This window comes from Anas platyrhynchos, chromosome 11 (genome assembly GCF_047663525.1).
Source record: "Anas platyrhynchos isolate ZD024472 breed Pekin duck chromosome 11, IASCAAS_PekinDuck_T2T, whole genome shotgun sequence".
Classification (NCBI taxonomy): Eukaryota; Metazoa; Chordata; class Aves; order Anseriformes; family Anatidae; genus Anas; species Anas platyrhynchos.
The window spans coordinates 9,238,855-9,255,121 of NC_092597.1; the positions used below are offsets into that span (position 1 = coordinate 9,238,855).

The 16,267-nt window shown below is 42.5% G+C and overlaps 1 protein-coding gene and 1 long non-coding RNA gene across 6 annotated transcripts in view; one reads left to right on the forward strand and one right to left on the reverse strand.

The window, feature by feature from the left end:
- The window catches only part of KLF13 (KLF transcription factor 13), a 33,810-nt gene extending 25,446 nt beyond the window's left edge, over window positions 1-8,364 (forward strand). Inside the window, exon 2 of the mRNA XM_005027978.6 lies at window positions 2,691-8,364. Coding sequence (XP_005028035.3) covers window positions 2,691-2,983 — 293 coding nt within the window. The 3' untranslated portion in view covers window positions 2,984-8,364. The remainder of the gene's footprint in view (window positions 1-2,690) is intronic.
- Window positions 1-16,267, reverse strand: part of LOC106019660 (uncharacterized) — a 31,039-nt gene that overhangs the window by 11,043 nt on the left and 3,729 nt on the right. The window contains exons 1-3 of one of the 5 annotated variants that reach the window (XR_011812070.1): window positions 11,755-12,606; window positions 10,412-10,505; window positions 4,137-4,211 (exon numbers count right to left, since the gene is read on the reverse strand). This is a non-coding gene — a long non-coding RNA (uncharacterized lncRNA). Of the gene's footprint in view, window positions 1-4,136; window positions 4,212-6,264; window positions 6,398-10,411; window positions 10,506-11,754; window positions 12,607-16,267 lie in introns of those variants that run through there. The other 4 variants (XR_011812073.1, XR_011812071.1, XR_005268484.2 and 1 more) reach the window with 4 other exon arrangements.

Genomic DNA, 16,267 nt, shown 5'->3' on the forward strand with positions numbered 1-16,267 from the left:
AAGGCATCTCTTGTCAGTCTCTGAAGAGTAAAGAAGCCTTAGTTTATTTTGCTCCCTTTCTTTTCAAGCATAACATTTTATCTTTTGAAGACTTACGTCTTTGAGAACTGCTACTAATACTCAAAAAGCATACAAATATTCTGTGGCCAGGACATAGCATTAAGAATCTCAATATACACATTGGCACGCTTGACATGTTCACTGCAGTATTTAAGACTCATTTATTTATTTTAACATTTTGCCATTAATTTATAGGATCGAATTCTGTAGTCATTCTAGAATGACAAAGTTCTGAGTACAACATGTCCGTGAGTTAGTGCTTATGCAAGGAAGTTGTACTCTGACTGCGTGTTCCCTAATGAGATTAGGCAATCGATTCTTACAATCTCTTATTCTGTTGATTGCTTTACTGCCAGTAAAAGGACATTTATATAACTTAACCTGCACAGAAAACCACATCCCTTCTGTTAGAGAGAAGAGACTGATGACAGACTGATTTTGGAGCAGTAGCTAGGTCTTGTCTTAATTAATACCCCGCAGCAAGTTCGTTCCAGACCGTGTGCTCATTTTTTATGAACAATAATGACTCTCCCATCTTCACACGAGACATTCAGCATTTCCTGACAATACGGCTGTTCTTTGAGAAGCTGTTGCTAAACCTCACCAAAGGTGGGAAGCACTCTAGAGAACTCATTGCCACCACCAGAGTGATGCCAGCTGTCAGGCAGTGCAGTGAAGGGAAAGTTGCTTGGCCAAGAAATTCAAAGGCAACTCCAAGAAGATATAGACTAGAGAGGGCTGAGGGGGAAAAAATATTTCCTTGGAAGGAGGAGAACAGAAAAGAGTAGAAAACTAGTGTAAGAAAGGCACAGTGCCTCATTGTCTTTGGCTCAGAACCCAAATCATCACCACCACCGTCACAAATATCAAATCAGACGGATGAGTATGAACATGAATGTTCCCAGCCAGATCTGATGAGCAGTGAGGAGAGGGGGAGACAGATTGTGCAATATCTTCATCAACTCCCTGGTAGTGCTGGATAACGCAGTTATTACATAATCCTGCTCCAGAACCTCTTCCCTCATTAGGAACTGAACTGCTAGGCCTATTTCTGGCTAACAAATGCTAGATGTTTTTAAGAACACTGATGCCATGCCAGCTGATCAGCAGAAAGGGACTTTATCATGCTTCATGATGTTGTGGACAGCAGAAGCAAAACACTGCATCTTAACCCTTGCCTTCCTTGTCTGAAAGCAGACATCACATAGGGCAGTCCTTCTAGTGAAGAACGTTTACTGATTTTGTTTGCAATGAAAACACGGAGAAAATTAACTTAGGCAACAAAAACGTCCAAAGACCACTGCCTTACCAAAAGAGATGCCATTGCTCAGGGATGAGAAACTTCAAACCTGCAGGCCAGAGCCAGCAGGCAGACCATGTCTCATTGCCCTTCTTGCCAAGGATCCCAAAGTCCTCCCCCTGTCATAGAAGTGTATCTGTTGTATGACCAAAACACAGGGAGAAGACTGATGTATCCGGTGGTGCAACAGACTAGCACATCCCACCATAGGCAGGAGCATATCCAGCAGATGACTAGATACATGACAAACAGCCAAATTATATTTGCTTCCCATGTTTCATATTTCCATCAGCAGAACAAGAGAGGAGTCCCTGACAGTTTGCAGGAGAAGGCTCAGGAGGACACCGAATGGATTTACATGTTTTTTAAGCAACAAAACTATGTCCATTAAACCAGTTGGTGGAGTTTTTATTCTCCATAAAGTTTGTGGGGACCTAGGTTTTTAAACTTTAGTTCAAGGGAAGCAAACTGGAAGCAGTCCCGTTCATGTTAGCTGCCTTTTTCCCCTTCTCAGGCTGCACAGCTGCTACAGTGCCCAGCTGTAGACCTGCAGCACTGCTGTGCGTGGGTACCCGGTCCCATGGGAGATGGTTCCAGTGCCTGAGGTCTGCTGAGAAGTGCATCAGGTCACCCGACTGATATTTATTTGAGCTCACTGGGTCACTGGTCCTACTCCAAGCATCACAGGTCATGGTTTTTAGGATAGCTATTGACAGCAGTTGGTTCCCTTCAAAGCGGCACGTTTACCTAGTAGAGATAATGTGCTACCTGCCTCCCACCTAAACGAGACCTAAGGCAGCGAACAAGAAAAAATATTGTACCTTGCAGCAAATACAGAAAACACAGGAGGATACAAGGTGAGAGCCTCACATTCAGTGCCTCAGAATTGCTGTCCTGTATTTTCACTGTAATTGTTTTTAAGTAGCTGTAGAGAGAGGCTTCATCACACCTTCTGAATTTTTACAGCGAGTCAGACAGGCATAGGGACAGCTCGGAACTGAATATCCTAGAGAGCTCAATACAGATACAAAGTCCAGAAATAAAATCCAGCAGCCTACCAGAGATATGGAATGTGACGTCCCTGAAAGGATCAGAATCCCTGAAGATCCAGTTATTAAACAAGGTATCAATCGTTTGTCTCCAGCGCTTTTTAAAATGTTGGAACCCCACAGTGGCCTCCCTCTGCGGTGGAGAACGCCTCCACCTCCATCCATGTAGTGCTCAGTAGCATCTGCCTCACACCCAGCCTTTCTGTTCTAACTGCTCCATGTGAAAACCATGGATAACACTGCTGTGTCTCTTCTAATTATGCCATGTTCAATCCCTGCAGGTGAGCGGCCTTTCGAATGCAGCTGGCAAGAATGCAACAAGAAGTTTGCTCGCTCTGACGAGCTGGCGCGCCATTACCGCACTCACACTGGAGAAAAGAAGTTCGGTTGCCCACTCTGTGAGAAACGCTTCATGCGCAGTGACCATCTGACAAAGCATGCCCGTCGCCACGCCAATTTCCACCCAAGCATGCTCAAGAGGCGAAGTGGAAGCAATTCAAGAACAGGGTCTGTCAGTGACTACAGCCGCTCAGATGCCTCAAGTCCTACAATTAGCCCTGCCAGTTCCCCGTAGACCTACCTGCACTGGATGTCAGCACTTTGCCTCTAATACTTAATGTGGAGTTTTGTTTGTGTTGCACATGTTCTAAAAACTCTGTCACTTCCCCTCCTCAATTTGTCCCTGCCCCTCACCTCTTTTTTTTTTTTTTTTTTTTTTTTTTAATCAGTAAATAGCTGCCTCCCACTGCAATTTTCAGTCAGATTTTCTTTACCCAACCACACGAGTGGCCATTCTAACCTCATGGACAGATGGATTTACATGTTCTACTTAGTGACTCCTGCTGTCTCAGTATCCCATACATTTTACAACCATAACATATCCTCATGATTATTCTTTATAAGAAAATGAGAAAATCTAAAAAAGAAAAAAAAAATCACCTCAGGTGTCAAAGTAGTTTTGTAAGATCAGATTGCACAACATGAGCATACATACACTTAGAAATCAACTGTGTTGGATTGTGTCCCCCTTCTCCTTTCTCAGGGATGGATATTTATGTTACACAATAACTACAATGAAGACACACCCTAACCGCAGCCTTATTATGTAAATATATTTGCACTCAGAAGCTTTTTGTTGGGTTCTTTCACACACTGGGGAAAAAATAAAAAACAAACAATACAAAAACCAAACCAGTACTGGAATATAGTACCAGACTCTTCCATTGTTTGTTTTCCTGGTTATACATCTACATTTGGGAGCACCCAGAGAGGAGTTTTCTTTCTTCAAACTGCCCTCTGCTTTTGGTAGCAAGTCACCTTTTTGCTTCACGCTGAAGATGCTCCGAAACCAACTATTCCAAAAATCTTTGTGAAGTTGATAAACTACTACTTTTTGTTTTATACCAGATAAAATTCTGAGAAAAAAATCTAAACACGATGCCTTAAGTAAATAACCTAAATCATGAGGAAACACATTTACACTGGGTAACACTGTATTGCAAGTGGCATGGAATCTCAGAGGCATTCTGTCTTCTCTCTCTCGCCAAGTCATTAAGCTATCTGCGCTGCCTGCTCAGTATGGGACCAACAGAATACTCAAACCAAACCACATTGACTTGAACAATTTTCTTTATCCTTTCCTTTTTCTTTTTTTTTTTTTTTTTAATGAACTATGGAAATAGCATAACTGAACCAATGCCCATCAAAATTTTTATCGAGGTACTTACCTACTGTACAGCTGTATGTTAGCAAGACAAATTGCTTAAGACAGTCTCTGTATCCTGTTGCATCACAGACATGGTCTGATAAAAGGAAGCAAAAATCATAAGGTATCTTCTGACTAGAATAAATACGCATTTTTAAGTGTTACAAAAAAATGGCATTTTAGCTCAGCAGTCCTTCAAGTTTTGCAAAAAGACACATACCAGCATAAAGAAAGGATCTCCCATTTCTGAATAACTGCCTAAAAACAGAAAGGGAATCTTGGCTGTTTTTCAATAATTTTCAAATATTGGGCATAAGATAAAGCACTAGAAAGTAGATCTTAGTAGATCTTTATGTTTTATATGGTAAAAAACAGCAAAAGACCAGAGCATTGTGATGTACTAGAGACTTCACTAGCAGCAAATATGCTTTCCTTGTTATGGCTGGCTCTGATGGTGCATATTATAAATTCAGGTCCTTTCGATTCTGGAATTTGGGGGAGGGGGGTGTTCTTGTTTTTACTGTAAAGTCTAAATTCAGTTAAGTGTAGCATGGTGAAAGAAAACTCTATATGCCAAATGTGCCATTTGATATCAAATTAATGCATCTGCATTCCAAATGAACTTGTATCATAATTGCTGCTTTGCATTGATAACAATTTCGCAAGTTTTTTTTTGTACTGTATATTAACTGTGAGAGGCTAACATAGAATCCTGAGTTGTTTCATGGGTACTTCCATAATATTTACTTTATTCCTAACTATATAGTTGTATGCATCAATACTTGCAGACAGTTAAAGTGCAGATATTTCAGTATTTTCTCATGTTCATTTACTTCAGATTCCACCTCTAGAAAACCACATTTTCCCCTTCTGAATTGGAAGTCATGCTAGGCACAATTCTACTGCTACATTTACAAAAAATGAAGTAATATTGCAGTTTTCTTTTTTGCTGCAAGAAGACAAGCATTGCTGAATTTGTGTGGCAAGTTGCCTAACCACTGCATAGTAGGGGAAAGCCAGATATGTTTACTTCCATAAGTTTATTTTCTTTTTTGAAATCTCATCTACTGAGATAAAAAATGGTGACAACTTTATGCTATTCAGGTAAGAGGAATTCACATTCCAATCATTTCTGTGACTGATCAAAGTGTTCTTGTGCTGTAGTTAGGAAAGAGGCAATTAAGATACCCAGCTAAAGGAATTTTACAGGTCAGCTGTGCCTTGTGCACATACTTCAAGTCATAAGCACATTTGTCATTATCATTACACCTTAATAGAGGGATAAGGGGGTGGAGGGGACACTAATATCAGCAGTAATCATAGGTTTTGTGTTTTGTTCTCAGTTTGGTGTAAAATCACCTTCTCCAGCAAGACCATCATTTAATCTGTAGCAAGGGAAGAACCACTCCAGTCCATCCATTTAGAGCATAATATTCACCACGAATCAGTAGATACATTACAATTTTATTTTTTTTTTAAGCCTAGAGAAAGCCATTCCTACCATGTTTTATTAGTACTAGGATTATGGGGACATAAAGGTTATGCAATAACCTATTCTGAGACAAGAACTAGTTAATCTTTAACTCAAGCAGTAAACTAAAGCATTTTATGCATTTTCCTCATAGAGATTACTAATGATTCTCCAAGGCTTTGTGGGGCAAAAACGACTGGGTCAAAGCTGAATTTCCAGTTCAGCCAATTCATCTAATAAAAAGGCTGGGAGACTACATATAAGCCAACATAGCTATGCTTTCAGGAAGTTCTCTGAAATTTGCCTTTTTTTTTTTTTTAATATTTTTTTTTGACATCTCAGCTGTAGGCACCTCAGAGTCTGTTAGGCTGACAGTCAAATTACCAAGTTTTAAAATCCTAGCTAGAGCTTCAGATCTCTCCATTAAATGTTAAATAAATGATAGCTCTATGATCCAAAGATGAAGTCCAAACCACTAGTAGTTTTCACAAGTGAATGTGAAGAAAACTTCTCTCAGCATTCTGATATGGTAAACCAGCATTTGGGGGTTTCTAGCATCTTCTGGGAAGCAGAAACAGCAGTAAGGTCATAAGACTATTCACATGATTGCTTCTCCTAAATTTTACAGATATGAGAAGTCTGAACAGCTCAGATTATATTTTGAAATCTGGTTACTTACCCAAACTAACATCAGATTTTTACCGTTCTGTTGTTTCGCCCAGTTGTGTGGCCTAATCCAATCTTCTGGTTTAGCAGCAGGCACGACACCTGCAGGAAATAATTGCTCTGGCAAGGTGCAAATCTTTTCATAGGTCTCCTAATTTGCCCATGTAATCTGTTGAGGTGGGTCCCCACAAACTACAAACTTGCTTTATTTTATTTTTCCTTTTGATTTCAGAGCACAGTAGCAGGTTTATTAATATTAAGAAAGCTCTGAAAGTTTGCTTTTTTCAAGCCATGATTCTAGCTTCCTCTCAGAGTTGAGCTGAATTACCTTGCCGTAGAAAAAGGGTGCAAATTAAAGTCATCGCCTTGCTACTATCATTCAGTTGAAACTATAGATGCTCACAATCTCTCCAAACTGTCAACTCAGATCTTTGCACTGGGTCAAGTTGTTAATTGTAGTACATGAACACAGGCAGAAATGAAAGGTATTAGTGTCCTCCAGAGTGCTAATCAATTTTTTACTGATACAAACTCATTCACCCCTTCCATTAACCTCGTCCTACACAAAGGCCTGAAGTGCATTAATGGCCACATGAATTCCTCCTTCTTAGAAAGCAGTCCTGAAATCTAGGCAGCTAGATTTTATTGTGAGAATTGTTTGTATCTGCAGATTACTTGTTCCTTGCTTTTGTAATATGTGCATGGTATTTGTTTACATTAAATTACATAACTGCAAAGGTATATATTTATAACAAAACATCAGAAGCCTGTTTGATGGTAACACCTAATTCCTGTGCGTATCCTACCCTCTGTACTGCATTGATATTTGCAATAACTTTGAGCTCTGTGAGCCCTCTGTACATCTTTAAAACCTCATTACCTTCTGTCCAGAAGTTCAGTGCTTTTCTTGTTCCTTGCATCCAGACAGGAAAAGGCTGTCTGAGGAGCTTACCTGTTTCTAGCTATTCACATTCAAACATCTGAATGTTATCTGCAGTTCTCTGCCGTGAGTTCTAGGAATTTTAGTGTGAAATGCATTGTTGTTTTGAGGAACATGATTTATGAGTAAAGACTAAGGAAAATGAACTCTGCGTATTAAAGCTTGCCTATCCCTTGCCATTTGATTTACTAGTTTCACCAGGTGATGCCTACAAACTGACTTTCAGGTGCTCTTTTACTCCTTCACACCATCTTTTTGTCCATTGGGTGCTAACACATAGTCTATGTCAGTGAATGGTATGATGAACGTCTGTATATTTAACGTTTTGGGGGATAAAACTGTAGCCTTAGGCAGTAGAAAATAACTGTTATTCTTGTTTACCCTATAAACCAGAATACAGAATGCAAAAGCCCATCCACTGGCATAGGTTTTATACATATATGGATTTATATAAGCATATGCACATATATATATAAAATATGTGTATATTGTATAGTATGTGTGTGTGTATACATAAATATACAGCAGTGTGCATATACTACACACAGAATAACAAAGGGATGTCTACAGAGCAAAACTAGGTGTCCGTATCATTATGGCTAGAGATTGGTCTGAACCACAGTCCTGGATCCAAACACCATTGCCTTTAGAAAGTTTGCATCTGTTTTTTGAGATCTGTGGTTTAGTTTCATCTCTGGTTACAGCTGTAGTTACTTGTGTATATATGCATTCTGGGGGACGTGTGTGTGTGTGTGCGTGCGCACATGTGCTTATTCACATGTGTATGCCTCTGTGAGTGACAATATTTGTGCAAATGTGCACGTTTACGTACATACGTTCAGCCTTGGTAAACTGTAATGTTACTGGTGTCATCTTCTCTTGGACAGTTTTATCAACAGCACACGAATGCTTCCATGGTCACTTTTCAACTCTATAAATCACTACATTGAAGTATTATAGTTGTACAGTTATATGCTCATCTATTCTTGCTCTGCTGTAACTTTTTATGTATTTTGTACTGCATAGATTATATATTGTGATAATGTCTATACAACAACAGTAAAAAGGAAAAAAAGGAAAAAGGAAGAAAATTAACAGCTGTAAAGCATCGTCTTAACGTGTATGCATGGTTAGTGACGTTTACATTTTCCAAAATAAAAGTTATAATATGAAGTGTTGCCTTACCTATAATTTCATTTTCTGTATCAGTTAAAAAGCATCAACTAGGTAGTATTTCTGCTGTTAGTTTGAGGTTTGGTATGTTGTTTGTTGTCTTTGTTTAAATTTCAATCAGCGCTACTGTTTAAAACAGGATTTTTTTAAACCATTGAGAAAAAGTTTGTGTGATGTTTGTTTTGTATTCTTCTTCAATACATATTTTAGAGCTGCATAGTGAAATTCCTTTCTCAAGGCTGGCATGTGCTCCATTTTTCTTTACAAGATAGTTACGGAATTAATATACACAAATTAAAGCTCAGAGTCAACCATCCTTTCTTTCAAAGCGTAGTTCCTTGCAAATTTCTGATACCTTCTCCACAAATGGCAATGTCCTATCAAAACAGTTATAATTTAATCTCATAGTGCCCTGAAATGTTTTCTTACCTCATTTTAGAGATGATGAAATTGAAGCATAAGTGAGTGACTTCCTCAAAGATGTGAGGCTATTGCAGATACATGTCTTTGTCCTTCTTTGGAATTAACACCACACCCACAGGAAAACAATTTTGTGTGCTACAGTGATTAACTGTCTATGGAACATTACATCTGATTGCAAAAATAATTTGAAAGAGTAGACTACTATTGAAAGGTGAAAGCTAAAATATCCTCACCAAGCCAGGGACAACTGTGGAAATTACTTTAAAATCAATATGTTTTCTTGTGTGGGGGTGATGAAAACTGTTCAGAGCAAGTGACTTGGAGAGGCGTTATCTTTAACAGCAGCCTTCCCCATGTGTTTATGGCTGTGTTGAACTGTCACTGCTATTCATTATCTCGGACCACGCGCCAGTTAGCTTGTACATCTCTATGTATCTACAAGCAACTGTTGTTCTATAATTTACACAAAGGAACTAGCTAAATCACATAAATGCTTAAATATGTTAATGCAGTATTTATGGGATCTTTATCTGGGAACACCATACTCTTCGGGCAGGCAGTGGATAGCTTTGACTCTATTAGCGAACCTCGCTGGAACAGAAGATAAAATGCCTGTGTCCAGCAGAAAACCACAGGCTTGTTTCATTCTTCTCGACAAACATTGGCATGATGTGGCTGCTGTCTGCTCATGTCAGTGTCATTGGTATAAATGGGAAATTCCAGGTTAGGAGAGTCCTTAGGCAAAAATTCTGGTAAACTAATACCAAAGTGTGCGTACTTCATTGTCCATCAGTCTGACTGTTGAACTTCTTCAGTTTCATATTAACTGAAGTAATTAACCCCACCCTGCTCCTGGCAGTCCTTCCCTTGAGTTTGCATCCTGGGCTGTCCTTTTACGGCATTCACATTTCTTAGTTCCATTTTTACCCCTTAGCAGGCAGGCTGTGCAGCTGCTTTAGAAGACTAATTGCTTTCTGCTACTTGGTTCCTATGGATAGGGACATTTCTGACTACTACCCCTACGCAGTTTTTGGCCACTTGCTCCATCTGAATTCACTGTTTGCACTAGATGGAAAGGTGGTGAGGTGCATTTTTTCACCGCTGCTGGAAAAAGTTGGTAATAGTCTCCTGCTCCTCTTCTCTATTAAAGAATAGGTCTGAACATCTTTGGAAATACAGGTTAAACAGTGCCTTTAAAGAGTTGTGTACTCGTGAAAATAGATTCTGAAAAATAGCACTTCCGAAGCCTTCCTACATGAAGGCTCCACCTCATGTTTGATAACAGAGGAGCAGAAAAAGACCATTTTCTGAACTTTCTGGAAGGAGGAAAGGAGAAACAAATCCTTCTGAAAGGATATGCCTTCTCAGTCTGAGCATGGAGCTGTTGCCTTGGTTCCGTAATGTTACGTGCATCCCCACGCAGACACCCACACTGAAACATGTAACACATTCTCATCCACAAAAGAAACTGCTCCTCTTGGGTTGCTAAATATATGGGTTTCTGTCTTGCCTATGACTCAGCGCTCATCATCAGATGTTCATAGGCTTGGCAGCAGTCCATCAGTTCAGAAGAAAAGAGAAAATGCTATTAGAAGTAGGATGGGATTTTTATATTCACGTTTACCTGTGTATGATTGCAGTCTCCAAAGCAGTTCACCTCAAGGTTCTTTGTGCCAGCGCCTCAAGGAAACACAGCCATGATGTGCCTTGCTATTTGACTGCAAGAGATTAAAGTGACAGAAATATAAATATACCATCAACAGAAAGATGGAGAAGAAAGGGAAGACAGGTTGAAATTAAAAAAAAAAAAAAAAAAAAAAAGGATGAGGGAAATGAGACAAGCCAAGAGTTCCTAGCAGCTGACCAGAAGGGCTCCTATGGCACCAGAATACATGTGGGGCTTCCTAAAGAACTCCAGGGTGACCAGGCTGGGCAGCACCTCCAAATACTGGGGACCACAGCACCTTTTCTGTGAGCAGTAGAAAAGGGTCCTACATCAAAGAGTAATTCAAGTGGGCAATCACACGTCTAGCTAGCTACAGCGCATTGCTGGCACAGCTAAGAGTTTAACAAGAGACTTTTTAATAGCCTTCTCAATCCATACACAAGCCCAGGGTGGGGAGTCTGGATGCCCAGACATCTGGGCAGCAAGAGAGGGAAAGGGAAGCGTGAATGAACACTGGCTGTGGCAGTCAGCTTTGCGCTCTGGGCAGTGCAGAAAGCAAGAGCACATTAAACAAATGTGGAGAAAAAAAGAGTGAAGAAGAGGGATCTGAGAAAACCTGAGTGAGGTTTTAGGCAGGAACAGGCCTCAAAGATCTATGAGCACTGCAAACAAAACCTAAATGCTTACATCTTAGTAATAACTCTGCCTCACCGAGAGCAAGCAGCTCTACAGCGTAATTGGTGCCTCATCATAATTGTAAATAAAGGACCAACCCGCCCAACCCGACTGGCACCGGCAGGAGTTAGTTACAATCTCTGGCTCCCGCTGGCAGGAACGAATGTTCAAGAGGCAGAGAGGGGTTGGCATCAGGGGCTGGGCTCTGAGAGGCTCCGAGGCGCTGCTGCTGGCAGGCCTGTGCCGAGCTGCCGCTTGCTCTCTGCGTCAGGGCCTAACCGCAGCGTGCCTGGGCCTGCCGAGCCGCTGCCGGGAGGAGCCTCCGGAGGCTGGCGCAAACACAGCCACGCTCGCAGCACATCCTCTGCCTCAGACCACACTGCTTGCTACCGCTTCCCTCGCAGGGGCTAAAGCCAGGCACCACCCTTTCTGTCGTGCTGTCTGTAGGCATGACATTAGGGTCATGCTGTCCCCGAGCCCACACGTCACACCTTTACCACCCTGTCACCCCCAGCACAAGTACCGTAGCAAGCCAGTAGTAGTGGGCACAGAAATACTAACATCAGAAAGCCAATATTGTACTTCCAAGGACAACTAAAGGCTTGGAGCCTGCCCCCCTGACTCACCTGTGCTGGCAAGAAGTCAGCTGGAAGGGAGAACTGAACCGGACCCCTATTTTCCATGATCCTCAGACTGCAGGAGAAAAAGACCACTGAAGAGTTACACGGGTATCCTGAAGTGCTGCCATTCTAGGATTTGTCTCTTAAAGCTTGCCATCACCAACTTAAGCACTGCTTTGCAAATACAGATAAGATTTACGTTCCCTGCCTGTTGTGAGCTGAGTTAGATTCAGGCTGTGTCTAACACATCGAGATGTCCAAGCTAACTCCGGAGGTGATTCAGCAATACTAACGTGACACTGCTTGGACTGACAAACAGCCCTCAGCTCACTGGGCAGAGCATCATCTCAATGCAGTTGTGGTTACACCGCCCAAGCCAGCTGGTTCTGAGCTAACCCAGGGATCCTTCCCAAGGCCTACCCTGTACAACCTGGACATGGCCAAGGGGAAGGTGAAGGATGCCCAGAGGGTGGACAAGAGGACACCAATGAGAAAGAAAGGCCAGCTGAAGGCCAAGAGAGAGGTGTGCTGGCCAGGCAGAGAGCTTCAGTGTAATAGGAGGAATGAGACGAAAAAATGTGGGAAGCAAATCAATAGTGCAATAAATGGGGAATGTGAGATTAAGAGGAGGAAGATTGGTGTAGAAAAAGGAGAAAGGATAGGGTAGGGCAATTCTGTATCCTTTTACATAGAGAAAAAGAAAGGGATAAGGTGCAAGATCCAAAAGGAGGTCTGGGGGAAGGAGCACGATAGCTCCTGCGGTGGCATTCCCAACAGACTGGACACTGAGCTGTGCCAGCACATAACAAATAGCACGATGCATCTTTAAGAGCCCGATGTTTGTATTTTCCCATGCTCTCCTATTGCTGAGATAACTTACTGAGTCATTGCTCTGATCCTGGAGACAAACGGAACAGGCACAAAACATAACAAAACAATAGCAACGGGAAGAGAGAAATCCCTCCCTCCCTCCCCGTTCACCACACACGCATTTAACGTCAGCCATCCCTCAAAGCCTCCCAGCGGCAGAGAAGCACGGGGCAGGCTGATGGCGCTGCGTGGCGCACGTGTTTCGAATCAAGGTCACCTTCTCCACCACTGCACGAACAGCTAAAAACATGAAAGCTGCAATTGCCAGCCTTCAGTCTGGTGCTTGTAAATATTGTATCCAGTCTCCTTGGTTAAATGGCTTTTCCACAGAGAGTGAGCTGCAGCACGAATTCGCTAGCTTTTTAACTTCAAAGCTTTTCACTTCAAAGACCCCGCACTTTTTCTCTTAAGATTCGTGCCCCACCCTCTGCAAAAACGATGGCAGTTTGGGACTCTCAAAATGCCACATTGGGAAGCTCACAGACTGCAGCCTAACTTTCCTACTACACTTCTAAAAGTCAGCATCACAACCGTGATCTCCCCAGATGGGAGTAAGGAAATGGGCACCCCCTCAAGCATCCTGCCCCCAGCCCAGGCTGCACCACGACTTCCTATACCAAAAGGCAGAATCACCACTGATCAAGCAAAGGGCATTTTCTCTGTCTCTAACCTGTGCTGAGAACTTTCTCATGCGCTGTGGTATTACAAGACAATAAGGCCCCACAGAGTCACAGAGGTTTGGTTTAAAACATGGCCTTTGGGTTGACTCTGGAATTAGTCAAAAACAACTCCAAGCTTTCCCACTACAGGGCTGCTGTTCAAACTGCAGTTTTCAGCCCCCTAGAAAGAGTAGGATGGTTCGTCAAGAAGGCGACAGAAGAAAATTTAGTTTGGGATTGGCACTCCCTCCTCGCCACCTCTGCAGTGAGCCCAGCGCTGGGCACCCCATGAGGGCCCCTGCAGGACAGCCACCCTCGGGCAGAGGGCTCTGAGCAGCCACAGCACGGCCAGGCTTCTGCACAGCAAGAAGTCTGAAGACCGGGTAAGGGATGGATGGTTCCCCCTTAATGCGCCCTCGCACGCAGCTGGACTGAATCACCCAGCTGAGGAAACAGAGGCGAGCCCAGGGAACCCTGTGAGGGTGGGACCGCCCAAACAGCAGGATCGGGTGAAGAAATCGGGGCTGGCTGCTGGCTTCCCTGCAAGGAACCTTCCATTAAGGCTCCACTGGATATTTTTGGACTCCAGCTCTCTATTTTTAGGAGGGACAATTAATGCAGAAGGAAATAAGGAAGGAAAATATCAAGCTTTGAGTCCAAGAATGGAAAAATTTGTATTCTCCACAAAATTGTCCACTGTGATTAAGGAGGAGTAAAAAGGAAAGGAAGGGTTATATTTCATGAGTAAAAATATGCTACAAATCACTGTAAAAATTGTATGTTACATGGTGTTTGCTAAGAGACAGGAAGCATTTCTGGAAGGCAGCATTTCACCACTTAACTGCTATTAAAGAGGAGTGAGTGCCTGGCTTTACAACACAGCTGTGCCCTGGCCGTGTTTTTGTAGAGCTGTCAGCTGTGCAGAGGCTGCTGGCATCTCAGCATGTTGTGATTCCGCCTGAGGAGGGGCTGGCTGCGACCTTGAGAACAACTGGCACGGGCCGTGCCCAGCTCTCTGCATGAAGTCAGTAAGAGAAAAATCACAGTCAAGTTGCTTAATGCCCTCGCCATCTGCTAGAAAACCCCGTGAGCCACATGTAACACCCATCCCAGCGTGGCTGTATTATTCTACGAAACGTGGAAATATTTTCTGACATGAAAAAGCAGGTCCTTAAAATAACCTGCCTGAAACACGATGGAACAATACGTGCAATGCTTTTAAAATTCAGCTATTATTTTACTGATAACAGTGGTTTAGATTCACGTCCCTCAGCCTTACAACACAGACTTGAACTGGTATTAATGTCACCACTGCCTGCAGAAGAAAAAATCTGAGTTTTCCCTCACTCTTCTTTATCTCCATCTTCAATTCTCATCTCTTTCCAAACAGGACCTGCTTCAGAGCAGGGCCTCCTTGCCTGCCTGCTCAGCATCTGCAAGGCACCTTGCAGACCCGAGTGGCATCGTCACCCGCCTCCAAGGAGAAACTCCGGCTCCTTACCACCCAACCACAACCCACACTCACCATTAGACACACTTTTTTCTACTGTAGGGGTCACCTTATTTTAGACTGAGCCCAGCTTGTAAATTCCTGACACCACAGGGAACATTTGTGTGAAATACCTAACAGCAGCAGAACATGGCAGGAGGCAGCAGTCCAACAATACCTAAAACAGTACCTCCCTTTTAGGTGCCTCTAAAAAGAGTTGGCTCTTCACTTCAGGAAGCATCACACAAAAATTTCTCTTTTCAACTTGGAACTGCCATTTTCTCTAAGCAAGACTGAGGGCTGGGAAGGGTTGGAGCTAGAAAAAATCCCTGGGAATTAATACTATTTCCTAATCATACCTGTCCTGCCTGATAAACACTTGCCCCATGCCCCTAATTAGACAGAACCTCTTTGCAAACCCACTGGCTGAGGAGCTGTTTATTTCTAAGCCAGGGAGATGGAGGTCAGCTCTGAGGAGTTACAAACCAATTGGGAGCATAATGATGTACTACAGAGTGTCTTTTGTAATGAATACTCTTTCTAATTTCAAAGGGGTTTGCAGACGTGAATGAGACTGTGATGAGTGTTTGAACTACTCACTGCTAGCCACGTTTAAATTACATGAAGCACTATACAGTAAAAGTTAAGCTGAAGCATTTATATTTCGTATGTGTCCAATTACTTTTGATAATGAAGTGTTAGAGCAGTATTGTCTAGAAATCTCAGAAGCCCAGATTCATAAGATATTTATGATAGAGCTAATGAGCTTCTGGCTTCTCTGATAATTTCCTCAAAAAAGCAGGTCACTGTATGAACAGCAGCAGCTAAAAGCAAAGCAGACTGGCTGTGGTACAGGTTTAATCAGCAGTAAGATACACAGTCACCGCCTAGCTGTCCAAATCTAAGCCCCACACACAGCAAATACCAACAAGGCAATCCGAGAGCAATAGCTGTCATTGCCACACAGGAAATAAGCTGACGGAGCTCACCCAGTGCTCAGGTGGTTACTCAGTGAGTCACTGCCGCCAACACCCATGGCTACCCCACAGACACACTCACCGAGTGCTGTCTGGAAACAGCTTTCCTTTTCTTCATAATTTCAAAAGTTAAAAGCTTTCTTTAAAGAAGGAAAGCATTATTTTTTAAACAAACCTCCTGCCAACATTTGAAATCCCCCAGATAGCACACGTGCCAGCTTTCTGTTTTCCCGGAATATTGTGCAGAAGCCATGAAGCCAATAACAGGTTTTGCAACCAACCGATACCACACTAAATTCGTGATACTCCTTCTGTTCACATAACTGATGTTAACTGGAGAACGTTACCTATCAGCACTGTGGAGAGAGACAGGAGTTTTCCCCTGCAGTTACATCCCCGTCATTTCTGAACCCCAGAGCTGTGTGCTTGCCTTCAGGTTCCGTCCTAGAGCAGACACAACATATCCTGATGGCCTGGATGAGAAGCCAGACTTCAAATCTAACTGGACTCTTCTGTATTATGTT